The sequence below is a fragment of the Eptesicus fuscus genome, chromosome 18 (genome assembly GCF_027574615.1).
Source record: "Eptesicus fuscus isolate TK198812 chromosome 18, DD_ASM_mEF_20220401, whole genome shotgun sequence".
Taxonomy (NCBI): Eukaryota; Metazoa; Chordata; class Mammalia; order Chiroptera; family Vespertilionidae; genus Eptesicus; species Eptesicus fuscus.
The window spans coordinates 20368741-20389699 of NC_072490.1; the positions used below are offsets into that span (position 1 = coordinate 20368741).

A 20959-nucleotide genomic window follows, 5' to 3' on the forward strand; every position below is an offset into this window, starting at 1 on the left:
TCAGTGCCAGTAGGTCATTTAAACTTAGCCTGGAATAGTTGGTGAAAATGTAGCAAATGGACAAGAGAGCCACTCATAAAATTGAGTGGCCTTGATTCTAGTCCATGTGGATACTACAGCATGTCACATTCTGGTAAAAATAAAAGCCAGCCATCATATCTGATACTGGTAGTCAAACATCACATATGGCTCTTTGCTAAAGAAGTGGATTTCAAACTATTTCGCTTTTGTTAACATATGCTAATATTAGCAAATTGCATTTGTTTTACTCGGTTTTTCAGGAAAGGACTCCATTTTATTAAATAGGAGAAAACTATTATCCCAAAGGGGAAGCTGAAGAGAATAGAAGTGGGGAAAATTGTTTTGCTTATTCCCTGCTGTTGCTTTTGCTTTATCTTTATTTAAAGGTGTTAGGATCATATTTACTATTCTTGGCATTTATCAGTGCATTCAAGAAAGTGGGCAACCAATAAATATTTGATATATGTTTGTGAGAAAGAATGAATGAACCAAGACGTAAATCTGAGAGGAAAGAGAAGTGAGGAGCAGTAAGAGAGATGACAGAGCAGGTCGCTGAGAACAAAGCTTAAAAAGGGGTGAATATGAATTAGTATGTGTTCATTTTTCCACTGACCAAAAATAATATTAGTAATACATCCATCCCAGATTCCCAGTCAGCTATCATGTTTGAACAGTGTAGTAGGCACTGAGGTAGTCTCTACCCTATATACTTTGTTATGCCCTCGATTGACTACTTCCCAGTTTAAAAATGGAAATATTCTGTGGATTACGATGAGAGCTTTTGCTTGGGAATGTCCACAGAAGATATCTTTTGGGGCATTTGCCATACTGTTTAGAGGAGGTCATTTCAGTTACAGCTCTGTCTAGGTCAAGTGAGTCATCTGCATAACCATCTGATCTGGATATATGATCACTTCCCCGAATTATTGTTTTTCCCAACCTCCCTTCCATTCTCCCTCGGTTCCTTTCTTCCTTCTCTCCTTCCTTTTCATTTATCACTCTATTTTTAGTACTGTTTCCCATGCCTACATGGGACAAAAATGTTCATACATATTTTGGAAACAGGTATCAATGAACATTTCATGTTCTTACTAGGACCTAACCAAATAGTATTAATGAAATTAAGTATAGTTTGCCTTTCCATTTATTCTCTTTAGATATGCTTTCAAATAAACACTGTTTTATTTATTCAGTCACTTATTAATTCACTCACTCAAGAACACTTAAATGCCTATAATTTCAAAGCACTTTTTTAGATATCATGGAAATAATATTAAGGTAATACAGACAAGAGCACTGTTTTTTAAAAACTCTTTAACCAAATGTCTAGGCCCGTGGTCGGCAAACTGCGGCTCGCGAGCCACATGCGACTCTTTGGCCCCTTGAGTGTGGCTCTTCCACAAAATGCCAGGGCCTGGGCGAGTCTATTTTGAAGAAGTGGCGTTAGAAGAAGTTCAAGTTTAAAAAATTTGGCTCTCAAAAGAAATTTCAATCGTTGTACTGTTGATATTTGGCTCTGTTGACTAATGAGTTTGACGACCACTGGTCTAGGCTATTAAGCAAAAAGTAAGACTCATAAGAGATGTAATGTTTAATGATTTAAACAATAGCATTAATACAATCAAATTTAATATAATATATCAATTTAATGTTTATAATTGTAATAAAATAATAATGAATAAAAAGGCAATAATTATAGTTACTATAACTTAATATTTACTCTTTTAAATATATCTTCATGGAATCCTTAAAGAATTCCTGTGATCTAGGTATTGTTTTTCTTAACTTAGAGAAGAAACTAAATAGCTGCCAAGTTCCTGAGGACATGAAAACGTTGAAATTTGGATTCAGGTTTCTGATGACAAAGCTTGTTCTCAAAACCACTTAAAATAGTCTGTGGACATTTACAAAAGAGAAAATTGATTATCATGCCAATGGATAGCTGGAGGCTGGGCAGGAAGAAGTAGTGTTTCAGCTAAACCATGAAAGGCAGGGAGGAGTTAAATCACACCATTTTATTTTAAATCTTAAAAGTATTTTTATTGCCCTAGCTGGTTTGGCTCAGTGGATAGAGCATCAGACTGCAGACTGAAGGGTCCCGGGCTTGATTCTGGTCAAGAGCACATGCCTGGGTTGTGGGTTCCATCCTTAGTAGGGGGCATGTAGGAAGCAGCCAATCAATGATTCTCTGTCATCATTGATGTTTCTATCTCTCTCTCCTTCTCCCTTCCTCTCTGAAATCAATAAAAATATATTTAAACAAATAAAAATATTTTTCTGATCTTAGTCATGTGAGGAGGCCACCAAATAGTATGAATAGGCAAGAAGAGGTCATAAGGACATAGAGATCATTGGAGACAGATAGATAGCACTTGCAAGGCATAATGACTTTTGAAAATGATATGCAGGACAGATCAGAATCATTTAGGAAAATGTGGGGCCAATTTCAGAGGAGACATTTCTTACAGAATTTCTCTCCTCTCTCAGCAGGCATTCCTGTTCAAAGCAATTTTGCTCATTCTGTTTTATTCTTCCTCTGGGATTAATGTTCTTCAAAAGCACAAAATAATCTTTGCAATTTAAGGCATACAGGCCCATGAATTTGAAAGGACTGACTCCAGGTCCTGGGGCCTTTGATTAGAGCCCCTTCTCAAGTGTCTTTTTGGGGTCAGTAGTTCTTTTGTTTTCCACAGAATTTTGCGGGTTTACATTGATCAGGTCAATCCACAGACTTCTACTATCTTAAGACAGATCAATAAGGAAGAATAATAGTGAGAGAGCTCTACATTCTCAAGACATTCAATCACATCTGAGTCAGGAGAGGTCTCAGAAAGTATGTTTACTGTGTCAACACCCACTTTTGTCCAAAGGCAGGCAATGGAAGTCTCCTACTTATTGAGGAGCAAATGGAAACCTCCAGTTACCCTATAGCCTGGGCAAGCTTTGTCAGAAAAGTCAAATGCTCTTCTTAGTCCTCTCTCCAGATGCTAACCGAAAGAATGCTCACCACTTTGCCAAATGGCTTAGTATATCAAAACCATGAGGATCAGTTCACTGTCCATCTTCCACTGGGTACAATGGAATTCTGTATATCTTTTAACCTGATGATGAGCAAGCATGTAGCGTTCAGGATGCCCTAATGTTGGCATGTTTAAGACCATTTGGAGTATTTATGTTGGGGATAGCAAACTCTGATCAACTGGATTTGATTCTTGGGTGTTGTATTAGAAAGATTTTGAGGCCAACTAGAAAAAGGTTTGATTGGTAGCAAATGCCGTGAGTACTAGAAAGGAAAGCAGTCATATGGATTTCTGTCCTTGCCTCGTAGGGACAATGGATAGAGCATGATTTTTATAAAGACCAAGAGTATTGAAATCAGTCAAATATGTTCGCATCCTTACTTTGAATTTGCATACTCTACTGATTCTCATGCATGTTATTTATTCAAACTAATTTTTTTAATTAAAAACTAATTTTTTTACTTATTAAAAACTAATTTTTTAAGAATGAATGGAACTGTTGTGAAAATTAAAGTCATATATATATAATGAGGTTATAATTATTATTTCAGTGGTTATCATTTTTTAAAAAAATGGGACTGCTTTGAGTAATTCAGTCTATATGGTTCACCACATGCCAGCATAGTACAATTTTATTACTGGAATATTTTACTCTCATTGCTAAATTAAAATTTTCTCTTAGAAATTTATTTAGGCCTGTGCTATTCTGACTACCCAAATTTTAAGCAGAAATAAGAGGATGACTTTCTTGTAAACTTGGGTTAAAGGAAAATGTAAGACAATTTCTCCAGTGTTCCTACATCAGCCAGTCAATGGGAATTAGTAATACAAGTCAAGATACCTATGTGCCTCAGGGCAAGGCAAAAATTGTGTATTTTAGGCTGCAATTCACAAAGAGGTGAGAATTTTATTATGGCAACAAGAAAAACCTGTCTTCTCTTATTACCATGATCTCTGATTTTGAACTTCTGGTCAGTGCCTGGTATTCTCTGAGCTCAGGGCCTCTAGATTTAACCTTTAATGTTCATCACCTCTACCAACATGGCTTCTAGGAATGACAGTGCCCCCTGATTATCTGCTTCCCTTTCATTCTAGGTTAGCTTTAATCCTGTGTTTAGCTGTACTGCTTTATGATGCCTTTTATTTTATCACAATATAGATGTCACTTTTCATTGTGGGTTGCATCTTGGTGATGACTCCATAACCTTGGTGTAATGATTTTCTCCTCCCTGAGGCTATAAGTGATTTCTGTTTTCTTTTTTTCTGGATTTGTAAATCCAATACCCACTGCCTCCTGACTATTTGAATGTGAAAACTTAGGTTCTTCCCTCAGTGGGAATTTCTTCTTCCATCAATTCCTCTTTTCAATTGGTGGGAACCACAATTTGGTAGATATTTGAGAGGCACAAGGATGATATAATATAGTCAAAGAATATGGGCTTCGGGATCAGACATCTTTGGTTTCTAATTCTTCTTGGCTCTACCATTTAACAAGGTGGTTTATCTTCACCTGTGAAATGAGAACAAGGATAGCTTCATTGTTTACATAAATAATGTATGTGAGGCCATCTACCAAAGCTCCTGGAATAGAGTCAGTGCTCAAAATGACAGGACTCCTTATAAAAATGAAATACGGTTATGAGTATCTTCTTGCTTGCAATCACTTACAAGCATTTTATTTCTCTTCCATTTAAAGCCAGTCATTTCCAGGAGACTGCAATTACTACAATTCCATTAGTAACTGCTTTTATATCTTTTCCAAGGACCAAATGTTTCAGAATTAAAAGAAAATAATAAAGTTAGGTTTGTTTTAAGCCAAAGCTGCCAGAAGAAACAATCACATTCAGGCTGAGACTAAACAGAGCACATGTCAGCTCCACAGGGAATGTTCTCGGGGAAACTGAAATCAGAATTTCTTTTTGCTATAAGAGAATTTGTGAGAATGTTCAACAGAATGGAACCCAGAACTAACAGTCCCTAAACCTTGGAAGCTAATGGATGCTTCAAATAGAATGTGCTAAATATAGGCCTCCTCAAGACTGCAACAATTCGATCTTCACGGTTCTTAACACATTGTATTTAATTTGATGATGTTGATAGTGACATTGTCCCGTCTTCCATGGTTCTTTCTAAATGTCACCCAGTGCTAACTCAAGTGGCATTTTCTAGGAATTTTGTGTCATGGCTACAAAAGAAAATTCAGTTGAAATATGGAAAAAAATTACAGTGAAATGTTGAATGAAAACATTCACAATCAAGCAAATGCTCTAGGAGGTATTGCCATTAAATTCAATAAAATTAATTATGTTCTTCTGGATTATGTAGACAGAGTGAATGGTAGAGTTAAACCAAAATTAGGTTAATTCAAGTACAATAAAAATCTGATACTTGTAGATGAACATATATGTTCAGATACATATTAATCTATTTGGCTGCTATAACAGAGTATCATAGGCTAGGTGGCTTAAAATCATCAGCACTTATTTCTCACAGTTTTAGAGATTTGGAAGTTCAAGGTCAAGGTGTCAACAAATATGATGTCCCATGAGACCTCACTTCTTGCTTCATAGATAGCCACCTCACATGATGGAAGGGGTGAGGGGTCTCTCTAGAGTCTCTTTACTAAGGGATCTACTAGTCCCATTATTGAGGGTTCTGTCCTCATGACCTAAGCCATTCCCAAAGGCTTCACTTCCCAAATGCTATAACATTGGGGGTTAGGTTTCTCCATATTAATTTTTGGGGGACACATATATTGAGTCTATAGTATTATGGTATCTGATAGATACAATCCTATATAATAAAGAAAATAATATGCAAATTGACCATCACTCCAACACACAAGATGGCCACCCCCATGTGGTCAAAGATGGCCACCACAAGATGGCCAGCAGGGGAGGGCAGTTGTGGGCGATCAGGCCAGCAGGGGACGGCAGTTGAGAGGGACCAGACCTGCAGGGGAGGGCAGTTAGGGTAACCAGTCTGGCAAGAGAGGGAAGTTAGGAGTGACTGGGCCAGCAGGGGAGGGCAGTTGGGGGGTGACCAGGCCTGCAGGGGAGGGCAGTTAGGGGCAATTGGGCTGGCAGGGGAGCAGTTAGGCATCAATCAGACTAGCACGGGAGTGGTTAGGGGATGATCAGGCTGGCAGGCAGAAGCGGTTAGGGGCAATCAGGCAGGCAGGCAGGCGAGCGGTTGGGAGCCAGTAGTCCTGGATTGTGAGAGGGATTCCAAATTGGAGAGGGTGCAGGCTGGGTTGAGGGACACCCTCCCCCGACTCGTGCACGAACTTCATGCACCGGGCCTCTAGTATATGTATAATCTACTATAAATAAGCACCAATGGAAGCAAGAAAGGGGTGAAATTGCTTGATTAGACTGGTGCCTTACAAAGAGTGCCTCTTAGTATACATTGGTTTGATTTGCTTTGGGAAAGATTAATTGAAGCTTTATGTTTATAGAATTATTTTTATCTACCACCTGTTACTGACAAATGACCATCCCTGAATAAAATTTAGATATAAGAGCTTACTAGGTGTACTGGTTAATAATGCAGATTTTTTTTCAATAGATGGAGTTACACATATGTTGATATATATGCAATTTGATATATATGCTATTTTGTTGACAACAAGCTCCAAAACTTCATATGTCAAATTTTCTGAAGGTGTTAACATCATAGATATTTTTACGCTTAAAAATGTCAAATTTCTTGCCAAAAAAAGAGCATTTGCAGGAACTTTTAATTCATTATTTATTTTGAAGAAAAGTGCTGCTGAAAGTTATCATATACTTCAGAAAGCTTATGGTGAACGTGCTCCATCTCAAGATACTTGTGAACGCTGGTTTAAATGCTTTAAAAGTGATGGTTTCGATGTGAAAGACAAAGAATGTCCAGGTCAACCAAAAAAGTTTGAAGACCCACAATTATGACATATGAAGTTTTGAAGCTTATTGTCAATACAACAAAATAACATACATATCAAAATGCATATATATCAACATATGTGTAACTCCATCTATCGAAAAAAATCCCCATTATTAACCGGTACTCATAGTTAACTGTGGAAACAGAATATTTGGTGTTGAATCCTGGCTTTACGACTTACTAACTGTATGGCCTTGAACAATTGTCTTAACGTCACCATTGCACTATTTCCTTTTTCATAAGACTATGAAAGGAGCTATACTACATAGAGTACCCAGCACAGCACCTAGTATACAGGGGCTGAAATGTTATTGCTTTTATTTCTGTAGAGGAAAAGGGAGTGCTTATAAAGATGCAATAAATTTACACCTAAAATAAATTCAAGTTTAAGTAACTAATGTAGAGAAAAATGTTAATACAATTATAATATAAAAAGATTAGAGCTTTTTATGTTTGGACTATTTGTGTGTGTGTGTGTGTGTGTGTGTTTAAGAAAAAAAATCAACAATGGAAGCTTAATTGAACTAAAAACCTATGATAAATTGTTTCTCACCTTTTACCAATGTACTCCAATAAACACTGGCTGTTTAGTACCCATTTCTTTTCTAGTTCTTTAAGGAAGTTGCTGGTTTCTGAAATGGATAAGAAAATGTTAATTTGGGCACAATAGAAGAGAGGGTACAATATTCTCAGAAGGCTGTGATTCACTTTAATTCAGTCATTTGTTCGCTGATCAACTAGTCATTCATTCATCCATCCATTTCTAAAAAAATAAACCCACACAAATCACTAGGTAGGTACAAGGGCTTTCTAATACATTGACGTCAAGGAGGAATACAATAGATAAACATACTCCTCAAGACACCGCATCCTTATGTGAATGCTGTAGGTCCAGCAATGTATGTTTAGACAGAAGCCTGTGCAGGGCAGACAGAGGAGGGCACCGAGAGAGTGATCCTTCTGCAGTGACATCTAGGAGATACTCACAGGGGATGTCATATTTGAGCTGCATTATGAACCAATAGTAGAAGATTAGTTATTTGCCACATTTTGATGTATGTTTAGAGAATATGTAGGCAGGGATGTACTGAGATAAATACAAATTACAATGCTTAATATGATGTCATGGGTTCACATTTTCCAGACTTACTTGCTAGTTGAATCTTACCATTCCAAAAGTGAGTTATATTAGGTATTCTGGTTTGAATCAGTCTCTTTCCATGCCTTTAAAAAATATCTGTAGTGTTGTACTCTACTTTTCCTTCCCAATCATAATTTTCAAAATAATTTTCTCCACTAGTCTCCATTCTGAATCCCTGATCCACCCTGATGCTTCTCAAAAATGGCTCTTCTTTGATGTTGTCAACTGAAATGACTGCACTTAGATGACTCATAAAAGTCACCAAAAATCTCTAAGACATTAAATCTAACATATGTTGCTGTCTTATTTGATCCCTCTGCAGGCAGCCTTAGACAGTATTGACCACACCTTCCTTTTCTAAACAGTCTGTCCCTTTTTTCTCTGGGTGATCACATTCCTCCCCCCTCCACCCTTTTTTTTGCTCTTTGCCTGTTCTCAATCTTCTTCACTAGCTAAAGGTCTTTAACACTTAGGTGCTGGTCTCTTTGTTCTACACTTTCTCAGCGAAGTCTTTTTCTTGTCCTTGATTTCACTGGTTACCTGATGACTTTCCTCCAATGTTTACTCTGAATGAAGTCTGCTCAGAACTGTCTTCTAAGCTCTATTCCCACTTATTCAATAGGCACATTTCCACTTATAGCTTAAAGTTTTTATGTTGAATACTTAGCTTGCCTTCTTCTCTTAGAAATGCTCTACTTCTGGTGTTCTTGATCTCAACCAATAGCCTCACTGTCTACACAATAAGGAAAATTAAGTGAGATAAATGAAGGTGTTCTCTAATTTGTGTGAGTCTTGCTTAAGTCATCTTGATGTACTAGGAAAACCACACTCAAATACTTAAGCTCAGGAAATGTTTCATGAATACCTTAGATCACATTTAGTACCTACACAGATTAGCAAGTGCTTAGAGATGAAGCAAAAAATATAACACAGGCACTATGTGGAAGAAAACATGGGAAAGAAAGATGGGTATCAGGCTTGAGGAGCCTCATGCCCAGCTTTACTGGCATAGAGAAGACCTTACAGGCAAATCCCAGTCAAAAGGCAGAGGTCATGTAAGAACAAGAATATGTAACAAGACTTCAGGATCTTTTTTTATCTTTAATGAGTGAGATGACTAAAGCCTAGATATTATGGCAAAATTACCCTGAGAGGCAGACACAGCTAGGCAGGTTTAACTGCCTGTATTAGCCAGAATTAAACACTTGGCTATTAGTTGAGACTCGTTTGGTATACACTTTGGTGAAATGAAAGCTTTGGTATAGCAACTCTCAAGGAGTATCAGCTATTAAGAAACACCCATTGACTCCACGACTGCCCCTTTTTACATCCTTCATTTGAAGATGTGGTATCAGTGCTTTCGAAAACACTCATTATTCATTAATATTGACTTCAGCATTAATAATTTTTAAAATTACGTCGCCCTTTGCGTATCATTATCATTGATCACACACGAAGATTTGTAGGTTAGCCATTGTTTTCTCTAGGAAGGGATGACTAATCCTTTCTGCCTTGAGTCCAGCAGTTGTCTGTCAGTGTCCAGTGTTGGCTCTGGCAAAGTCCCCCTCCTCAATTCCAAAAGGAAAACACCCCAGGAGATAGCAAGACTTCCTCTCCTGCCTGCAATGCACTCCGAAACAGACAGTATCAGGCACTTTATCTGCAAATTACTCATCACGTGAGAATTGGTTTTTCACCTGCGCTGTTGTGGCCAATGGGAGCTTCTACAATGAAGAACATGTTTTTTTAACTGTAGTAGCTTTTTCACATGGTAGCTTCCAGCCACATGTGGCTATTGAGCACATGAAATGTGACTAGTGTGACTGAGAAATTGCATTTTAAATTTTACTTAATTTAAAATAGATACATATGGCTAATGACTATCATATTGGGCAGCTTAGCACTAGAGCACCTTTTTTATTTGTTTTAATTGATTTTGTGATTTATTAAATAATTAAACCTTGGGAAATTCCCCTTGAGGGAAATTTTACATTTTTGCATTCACTGATGCTGACTTGAGAGGATGTTTCCAGGCGAAATCTTTCGATTTCCTATGAAGAGGTACTTGTCCTGATTTATGCATTATTCAACAGAGAGGCTGAAGTACAGAGGGGTATTTTGGGCTAAATGACTAAAACTCCTTACTCCGGCATTCCTTCATGGAATCTTCCCCAGTGTCTCCCAGGCACCAGAAATTGTCTCGAAACTTGGTTACATAAGTGAGAGACTCCACTTTTCTTCAAGTGAAGACTTGACTCAGGGTATTAACAACTAGATAACAGCAGTATTTTGATTTGGGTCATGGCCTTCAATGACAGTGACGGAGAAAACACTATTGGCTAGTCTAACTTTCTTAGCTGCCTTTAGAAATGAGTTTTGGGGTGACTTACTGGAATATGTAAATATCACAACTTAAAATGAATAAATAATAATTTGGACAACGGAAAACATAGGTCACTGACAAGTGTTTTCTTTCATGGGTGAAGATCAAGTCACTGACGGTTGATTCGGGCAAATGGTTTGGAATCAGTGTTTCCAGAATGGTGCTCCCATTGCCCTGACTCATACTTCCATTCTTACCTCATTCCGCTCTGTGGTCAAGAACAGGGCGTATGAGACAGCAGTCACCATTCTGTGTGGCTTCATGCTGCCAGCTTGCCCCTGGTGATCAGACCTTCCTTTAACATTGGAATGGACCATGCTTCGGGCAAGTCACTTTAAGCCAATGGGGACCTTCTTCGTAAGGTAGAAAGTGCTGGATCAACTTTCCAAAACCTATTTGGTAGATCAACACTCCAAAAAAGAGAGGAAACTTAACAACAAAAAGGAAACTTGTGACCAAGTCACATAAAATTCAAATTTCATCTCAAAGAAAGCTTCTGATTTTATCAATCAGTAGGGAACAATATTTTCAACAAAGATAGGAACTGAATGAGAGTTTGGATCAATAAGGTTTAAAGAAACATGGTAAAGATATAGTTTTCCTAGTCAAGGAATGAAAAAATGACAACACACTGCCCATTGTAATTCCCAACCAACAATCTTGATTATTTGAAAGGCAGCCACACAAAGGAATACTACAAACACACATTTGCTTTTCTGATTTGTCAAGTACATGTTAAAGAATGTGAAGTCAAGGGCTTTTGAAACATGTTTGATATGATATGCGTGTCTTTCTGGATTCTTTCTCAAATATAAGACAGTGCCAGCATGTTCCCATGGTAGATAAATATTGGTGATAAATACTGAATATTCTTTTGTCATCTCTTGTACAAGGAATGTGTCTCTTCTTTTTTTGAACCCTATTAAAAACTTCTCACAAGATTTATGATTTTAACACATTACTTTCTGGATGCAAGAAAGCTGTCTCGCCTAATATGACAAAACTGACTTCGTAGAGCAGTGGTTCTCAAGCTTTCTAATGCCGTGACGATTTAATACAGTTCCTCATGTTGTGGTGACCCCCAACCATAAAATTATGTTCGTTGCTTCTTCACAACTGTAATTTTGGCACTGTTATGAATCGTAATGTAAATATCTGTGTTTTCCGATGGTCTTAGGCGACCCACAGGTTGAGAACTGCTGCTGTAGAGCCTAAGACCATCGGAAAACACAGATATTTACATTACAATTCATAACAGTGCCAAAATTACAGTTGTGAAGAAGCAACGAACATAATTTTATGGTTGGGGGTCACCACAACATGAGGAACTGTATTAAAGGGTCACTGCATTAGAAAGGTTGAGAACCACTGTCATAGAGTGTCCTTTTTGTTGCTATATTGTTTATTTGTTCTTGTTGTTTTAATTTAAAAGCTATTTGCCTCAGTGCATTGAAAATTGTTAAGTTCGCTCGGTTCCCAGTGAATGCCATTTGGTACCTGTATATTTTACTTCCTAGAGCCTTGGTTTTGAGTTTGTAAATTGGGTATTTAAATAGATACTTGGCAGACTTATCGTACATTTAAATGAATGAAAGGGATATCAGTCCTAGTGCATGCAGGTTAATGAATAGATTCATAACATTTAGTTGTTGTCTGTACAATCACTCCTACCCAGCCTGCTGGCCAATTTTACTAACTACAGCACTGTATGGCCAGTGCTTTGTGCTAAATCAAGTTTTGCTTTCATGCCCTGAATCCATCATTATTTCTTTTCCCTTTTTGTAGCATCAGATCTAAATTTCTTACTTCCACTATCACATAGACCCTGGAACTGCTAGTGTGCCTCTCCCTCCCACAATGGACATGGCAAATTCTAACAAATAGTTGGGAGTAGATGTAAGCAGTTTTACTGTGTATGAAATTAGTTGCTTTGCAAGTAACTACTTAGGACTTAATGGTATATAAATGCTTTCAATGTTTTTGTCAGGTGTGAATATTCTGAGTAGTTCTGTAACTTAATAGTAATAGCTCTCTCTCTCTCTCTCTCTCTCTCTCTCTCTCTCTATATATATATATATATATATATATATATATATATATAAATATATATATATAATTAAACTAGAGGATTCATACACTGGTGGGGTCCCTCGGCCTGGCCTGCACCCTCTCACAATCCAGGACCCCTCGAGCGATGTTGGACTGCTGGTTTCTGCCCAATCCACGCAGGCCAGGCCAAGGGATCCCACAGGTGCACAAATCTGTACACTGGGCCTCTAGTAAGCTATAAGATCTTTGGTTAATCTTTTCCTGCCCTCCACTCTCTCCCCTTCCCTCTGAGATTCAACAGTGTGTTCCATGTTTCCATGCCTGTGTGTTGAGCATCTGCCCCCGGTGGTCAGTGCCTGTCATAGCTACTGTGCCGGTTGAACGGTCAAATGGTCGCTTAGGCTTTTATATATATAGATTGATGGTGAAAAGAAGAAGATACTATAGAAATTATCTCTCCCATCAGGAAGTCAGGGATTTCTGCTGCTTTCTGTAAATGTGGATTTCACACACACACACACACACACACACACACACACACACACAGATATGAGTCACAGTTCTAAAGCACACCCTAGCATGAATACTTAACAGCGACACCTCTGATTATTTTGAACTTTGGTTTTGTCATTTTTGAATATGAAAGATTAAGTAGCAGGGTAAGCTATCAGACAGAAAGTCTGTGGCTGCGTGACTGTTTAATGAACTCCAAATGAACCACATGCAGAAATTCAAGGTTAAAAGTGTTGTACTATGAAAAGAACATTATTCCACTCTCAAGGAGTACTGTATTTCAAAATATTGATTTGTAAAGTAGCTTCTTCTTATAAAGAGTCTCCTTTTGTGGGATTCAAAACAAAGTGAAGAATTTGAAGTTTCTATCAAAATTATCTTAATTATCTACTTTCCAAGAGCCCAGATTTGAGTGCGGACTAACCTACACACCTCCTTTGGAATTTATTAGGTTCATTAAAAATATATGCCTAAGTTAGTGAGAACCAATTGGCTAGACACTGTGCTAGGCACTTTATATATATTATCTCTTATTCCATAAGCTTTAGCTGACAACCACTGATTTAGAAATCCTATTTATATGTATAAATTGATAAACGTTTCTAAGTTTACATTTTAATGTGTCAAAAATCCAAACTTCTAAAGTCAATGTGTCTTACTTCCTCAATCTCTATTAACTATTTTAATAAATAGGTTACTCTAGTATATTTTAAAATTTTTACTTTTATGTATACACAGCTACTTTGTAATATTTAATGTTAGTTCTATAATTTAATTCTAAGTTCTAAAGATAAACTTATGGTATCTATCTTCATTATTTAATACCTCATTCAGTAACTCATAACCACTCTGTACTCAGTGAATGTTTTAATTTGTTGACTTGAATGACATATAAGAAATTTGTTACAAAGAAATATTAATTGCTCTGAAATCAGAATAATTTGTTAAAATTTAACTTGCTAAAACTGCGTAAGTCAAAACTGCATAGGTATGCAATATGTAGTATTAAATATAGGCAGAATTTCATATATAAAGGGAGTGCATTTATATCTTTTTCAGTACCCCCCCATGGAGGCTTCAAAATGCTTTGCTCAAATTAAGAATATCAATATTCCAGAAGTGTGACATTCTAATGTATGAAGCAACACTGTTTGTAAATAGTAACCACAAAACAACTCTTTTAACCTATGGAAATGTCTATAAATTTTGTATGTATTTTGACATTTACTACTTTTAAGATAATTCTATAAAAAGGAAAATAGTAATAAGCATGTACTTATGTCTTAAATGCAATATTTTTATTAAGAAATGAAGGAATGGGACAGCTATTTCCTCAAGGAGCATATTTTAATCTGTTTACAGATGAAACATGTTATACTTGCTGGTTTTGATTCTGCACTATTTGCACATAATATTCTTACTGCTGAGCATGTACAGATTGGTACAAGTAAACTATTTCAGGACTTACCTAAATTGCAAAGGCAGAAATGTTAGTCAGAGATACTATTTAAGAGGTAGCCTCAATTCTGTGCTTCAATATCAGCACTGTAGTTTTAAAGTGATTCAACGTTTCCCTTAGACCCATAAATTGTTCTGCCCCGCTGTCACTGGTCATGTTCTTCGGGAAATGGTCTTGGGCTTTATTGGGAGTGCTCTTGGGAACACTGTCAGGAGTGAGGGATGTAGGACTGAGCAGAGGGAGAAGTTGAGCTGAGATGCAATCTCAACAGAGACCCCTGTCTCTTCTATATGCTATGAGGAGCGTTAAAGCTGAAATACAGTCTCAGAGTTGCTCAGCCTTGAGGCAAGAGGAGAAACCAATAAACCCATGCATTAATAAGTCATTGCATGGGGCTACCAAACCCTCCACTTGGCAGGCAGTTTGACCTTGGATGGGGCAGCTCCTCTTGGCCTAGGGCAATTCGTGAAGAGTATCTCAGGTGTGAGTCCTGGCTCCCAGCACTCCCAGCAGCAGGAGAATGAGTCCTCAGCCCTGAGGGGGGGTGTGGGAAACACACTACACTTGTATTTGCAGAGCAAGAGGCCAAAGAATATGTAGTCACATGTCTTCTGCTTTCCAATGATCTTTTAGGTGGGAAGAGATGAACTCATAGTTTTTGCAGCTCCCCAAAGTTGGATGACTGTTCTTTGATTTTTTCCCCCCTAGGAAGAAAACACCAGTTGTAATATTGAGAAAGTGTGTGTGTGTGTGTGTGTGTGTGTGTGTGTGTGTGTGTGTGTGAGTGGATGTTGTGTGTAAATGAAATATATATCTTGGAGGAAGAGAGAAAGTGGGACTCCTCTTAGCAATCATACCAACATACATTTATTATTTGGGCTAAGCATTGTGCTGGATGAAAAAGTAAACTTGAGTTTTCTCTTAATCTCTTTGAACCAGAGAGCACTTTGTAAATGAAATAATTACAGAATATGTTCCTGCTGAATTGCATTCTTGTTTCTGTGGAAGCAACATAAATAGCTAAAGAGTTTTCTCTTCATGATACTATGTTAGCCTGAGATTTTAGGATCACATAAGATAATAAATACTTTTGCACAGCATTAGACCTGACTCAAATAAAAATTATTTTAAATGGTTTATTAAAGCTCACCATTATTTGTGGACATGTTAAACCATACCACTGATTTCAACCAAAACTTATTTTTACTTGGAAGTTTTCAAAAGAGGCACCAGTCAAAATTTTATTTTGGTTCTTTTTAAAAAAATATATATTTTTATTGTTTCAGAGAGGAAAGGAGAAGGAGATAGAAACATCAATGATGAGAAAGAATCTTTGATTGGCTGCCTCCTGCACTCCCCACACTGGGGATTGAGCCCACAACCCAGGCATGTGCACTGATCCGGAATTGAACCGGTTCATAGGTCGGTGCTCAACCACTGAGCAACACCAGCCAGGCTATTTTGATTCTTGAACTTTTCATCAAAAGAGAAATTTTGAGCAACATTAAACTCATGACAGGTTGGTCACCAAAGTTTTATGGATGCCCTCTCTAAGAAAGTCTATACACCCACACTTACTGTACTACCAGGTGGACAATAAAAGAAGTTTATGGTGTGGTCTGATAAATGTAGACTTGTCATATTTTGCTTTTATCTCTGTTTGCTTTAATATCTGTCCTCTGTTTTCTGACTTGTACTACGTTTTATTTTAATTGGTTTGCTGATTCAAACGTGCTATTGTTGTCCTTGCTGTTGCTGAGAAACATTTCAAAAGGGAAGTTAAAGGAGTGAGGGAAATACTGTTTTTGTTAATTTGGTTCCCGCTGATTTTATACCTGGAAGCAGGAGAGCTGACGATTTTTCGGTATGGTTAATTAAATCTTGTGCTGCTGGCTTCTGTTATGGGTATTAAGTCATCCCCCTTGTTAGCAGAGCCTCTGGTCCAGTAGAGTTGGATTCACCATTGGGGGATCATTTTTAAAATGTTCATCTTGAGTTCAGGTAACTGATGGGGACCGGGTGATGGTTGTGTGCAGCTGGCAGAGTTGATTGTGAGATTTGTCAAGGTGAATCGTAAGGAGTCTCACTCTACTCTGTTTTACAAACAAGATGACAGACAGGGGAGGAAGTGGCACGGGCATGAACCTCTCCTCTCTTTTCTGTCTCAGAATTCTCTGCTGTGGGAAAGGAAAAAAAAAATCCCACTGCATTTTGTTTTCCTAATGCCTCTTGGATTCTCACCAGCAGGTTTTTACAGTCTGCTGCTTGCCTCTCAGATTAGAAGAATGCTGGCATATTTTAAGTTTCCTAGGATTCAGCAGCCTTTAATTAACAGAAAATTGATGTTTTGGAATGTTACCAAAATATGGAGATGGAACGCTGAGGTGGGCTTCATCCTTCCAGCCTTTGAGTGCAGTGGAGTTATATAACGGTGCGGGGGGAGGGAGAGGGTTTGTGCAAAAGTGTGTGCTCTGTTGCAAACAGCTGGTTGCCTGCCTACTGTACGCAAAGGGGGTGTTTTGTTGGCATAATATTCCACTGCCTGCTCATTGGTGAACTTGTAAAGTCCACCTACTCATGACTGGGAAGAAAGCAGGTAGTCATTGACTTCTTAAACCTATGGGATTGCTGGATAGCTCAGGGATTGCTCTACTGGTAGCTGGGTCCACTACTTTTCATCTTCCAGTTGCCTCCCGGGCAGCGAGGTACTGCTGCCTGTACTTGCGGTTAAGTTTCTTTTCCGTGCCAGGTTCGTGTCGTCTTGCTGCCAGAGTTTTGGATGTGATGGAAAAGAGCAGTTTTGTAAAATAACCACTGAGACTGAATACATATTCTGAGCACAAGTTAGTTTGCAAAGAGGGATGGTAGAGCCATGGAGGGGTTTTACTTTCAAATCCAGGGATTTGGGTGGTAGATTGGTCCTGATCCAATCCAAAGCTCTAGGCAGGAAAAGAAGGATAGATGGGGACATCTGACATGTTTGAAATGTCAACCGTTACTTACATAAGCAGATAGCTATAATCCAAGGAGGAAAAAGAAGCAGCTCAACCAGCTTTCTCTGCCTAATGGCAGATCTGCTCATTGGCCAGTTCCCAACTGAGGTCCATACACTTTGTGTCTTGGCTTTTCCAATGACCCACAAAGCTGGCCTTTTGGTCTCAAAAGAGACCTATGTGTGTTTGTGTATTTTGTTGTTGTTTTGTGTGTGTGTGGTTTTTGTTTGTTTTGAATGTGCTGGACGTCCCTGATTGCTCCCTTTGCTCTCCTTTCTGCAGGTGGTACATGCCAGAGCCCTGCTCTCCCAGCCCTGGTCCGTCCACCAGCCCCACCTTTGCAACCGTCGCTGGATATTAAACCCTTCCTTCCTTTTCCTCTTGACACTGCAGCAGCAGTCAACCTCTTCCCCAATTTTAATGCGGTAAGTCCCACTGTCCAATTTGCATATGCCAGAGTGGTAGGTACTGGAAAACCTTAAAGGCCAGGGATGAGTCGGTCACTACCTCTGTTTTGCTCTGTTTTTGTATTCCATGAATGTCTGAAAGCCATGGAGTGTGTTGACTGCCAGGTTATGTAAGGTCCCTGAAGCCAGACGCCTTCAAGGAAAAATGAAAAGAGATTCAATGGATTGGGTTCGTCATGGGTTCATGTCTCCCTGTTAGTGTCTTTTTGGGTAACACTAATAATTTCATTATTTTGTTGGAATATATCTAAATCAAAATTGAATGAATTTGTTAGAGAACATTAGAATTCAAGTAGATGTCTAAAAATCTAAACATCTTTCTCCTGTATGGACTCTCTATTTTAATTTCGTAATCTGTTACTCCTTACCTAATTTAATAAAGAGGACCCTGACATATTCCATGTATAGAGCACTGTTTGCCTTCTTAACTTAAAACAACTCAGGGTTCTGGTAGCAAGTGTTTTCTTTTTCTATTTTTCCTTCTCAGCCACAGTTGTTGAAGTTGTCTTTCTTAAATTACCGTGCTTTGGGAAAGCTTTGTCAACAGCCTTCTCAACACAAGTTCAATTACTTCTGCCTCTATTTTTGCTCTAAAGGATGTCTTTTTAAGTTGGCAGATTCCTCATACTCATCATCATCTTTCTTTTGTGTGAGCAATGACCATATTCTTAGAATGGAAATAGAAATGAGAGTTGAAAAGGTTAGAATCCAGTAAGTAACTTTTTTTCCTAGCAGCATCTGATTCAGCTTTCAGCAGTTGTTATAATGCAGGTCTGAGCATATCAATGACAGGACATGTCAACACAAGCAAAGCAGAGGATTAAGATGGGAGGTCACTGAATGCCCAGTGATCTGAATAATACACATTTCTTGTTGCAATTTTTTTGCATCCATGATGGACTTTTAAAAATCTGCCCCAAATTAGATCATTCTCCTTCAGCAGACAGTACTGGGTCCAATATGTTTTAATAAAAGTTCATCATGGGTACTTCGGACACGCCAGTGAAATGGTACCCTTATGGGCTAGTCTTTACTTAAGGGCAAGGGAGAATCACAATGATTGCTTTGCTTTTTGGGGGGTGGGGAATTTTCCCATGGGAATCTTATTTTGAAATTGATGGAGCTTAAATAGAGTGGCATGAAGAAATCACATTTCCAAACTAAGGGTTTCTAATCTTAGGTGTTGAAAGTAGAGGACAAATTACATCCAATTCTCTGATTCTTAAACGACCACACTGAAGTCTCCTGGGTTGCCCTGTTCTGAGCATCTTGTCTGCTCTTCTGTTAAGTGGCTTCCCAGCAGTCTCCCTTTCCAGACCCCCAGGAAGATCCATCAAGGTGTTTTGCCTGGCCTCTGAGACCGCTTGGCATCCTGTCACTCAGGTCCCGTGTCGGCTTTGGAGCAGTTGAAGTAAAATTTCCGGAAGCCTGTAAAATATTGGGTTTTAAACTTTAGATTTGCCCTTTGAGAAACATTGAAAGTAAAAATGATTAATTTGACTGGATATTATTTGTCATAAAACAAAGATGAGTGATATGCTGAGTTATATGACAATGAGCAAATCTCTTTATTTTCTTTGCCACTGTGACCTTCCTCCTCTTTGAAATAAAGGGGGATGTGAGGAACTCTCCTTTTGGGGGTTATACCATTCAAATATTTGAGCTTTTGTGGGCAAAGGCAGCATTTTGTGGTGATCAAGTTGGATTTTGTAGCTTGACTGACTGGGTTCAAATCCCAGAGCTGTTGCTTACCATCATTATGACTTTGGGTAAGTCACATAACTCCCATGAATCTCAATACCTTCATCTGCAAAGTGGAGGCCGATATTTAACCTACTTTATAGGTATGTGATATGCTTATGTGGGTTAAGTCATTTCACCAGGGCTCAGCATATAACAAACACTATTGAGTGATAGGTACCATAGCCTTTAAACCCTTCTCATTTTGAATGTGGAAGTTCATTGACTAACTGATTGTAAAAGTGTAACTTGATTCCTTTCTTTCTCCTTTCTATGACAGATTTTGACTTGTGTTAGCATTTGTTCCATTTAAATCAAGAGACTCTCTGTTGCTACACCTATCGATCATTTCCTTCCAGTGCTAATCAGGGTGCATCCAGCCATGGGTTAAGCCACTTCTTGCTTCCAGCTGAGGGGAATGGTTGCAAATCCATAATTGGGTGGCTTCAGACTCAGTATTAGGGCATAGAGCATGTTTCTAAGTAGCACTCTTAGGTCTTGTGTGAATCTGAATCTACAAATTCAGGGTGTATGCAACAATTTTTTTTTTAAATTTCTGTGAGTTGATTTTATTTCCATCAGACTGGAGAGGAATGCAATTTAATTTTGTTTCAGGGTGTGCTGATGTTCAAGTAGCTATAGGTTATTCATCCAGCTTTTGGTAGGAGACTTCCTCTGGTCATCATCCACCTAGGCATTCATGTGATAGTCAATACAGGGCTAGTCCCCAGCTTTCACTTTTGGGCACAAAACCTTGTGAGACTTTCAGTGGTCTCTCCTGCCTCGATCAGCCATACTGCTTAACTCCTTTGCCAAGAAAATGATGACTCACTCTGCCACCCAGCACCCTTCCCCCATCTGACCTTTGTGAAACAATGTCTTTGACAATCAGAGACTGTCTGTCTATTCTGTTCCTCCTCTGAGGATGTGAGTATGGAATCATCTGTGCATTTGTGGTACGGTGAATCAGGATAGTGAAGGACATTTAAAAATATGTATACATGTAAAATAAAATACGCAAAACCGTAAGTGAGTATCTCTGATTATCATCCATCCACAAGCGTATAAGCCATTGGGTTTGGATGTGAGTCAGAAAGAACAACGAAACATCTGTAAAAACAAGCACAGTTTAGGGGAAAGGAAAACAGATGTGGGATCTGAGCTCGGATGTGGATATAAAAAGAGGACATTTGCTAAAACCATTAGGATCCCTTAGTCTCCCTAAAGTCAACTTTTAAGGAATAGCAAC

At 38.4% G+C, this 20959-nt stretch overlaps 1 protein-coding gene across 2 annotated transcripts in view; it reads left to right on the forward strand.

Annotated features, from left to right (window-relative positions):
• ZNF385D (zinc finger protein 385D) overlaps window positions 1–20959 on the forward strand; it is a 280753-nt gene that overhangs the window by 50306 nt on the left and 209488 nt on the right. For both annotated transcript variants that reach the window (XM_008153545.3, XM_028129888.2), the window contains exon 2: window positions 17786–17928. In XM_008153545.3, the coding sequence (XP_008151767.1) occupies window positions 17786–17928 (143 nt within the window). The remainder of the gene's footprint in view (window positions 1–17785; window positions 17929–20959) is intronic.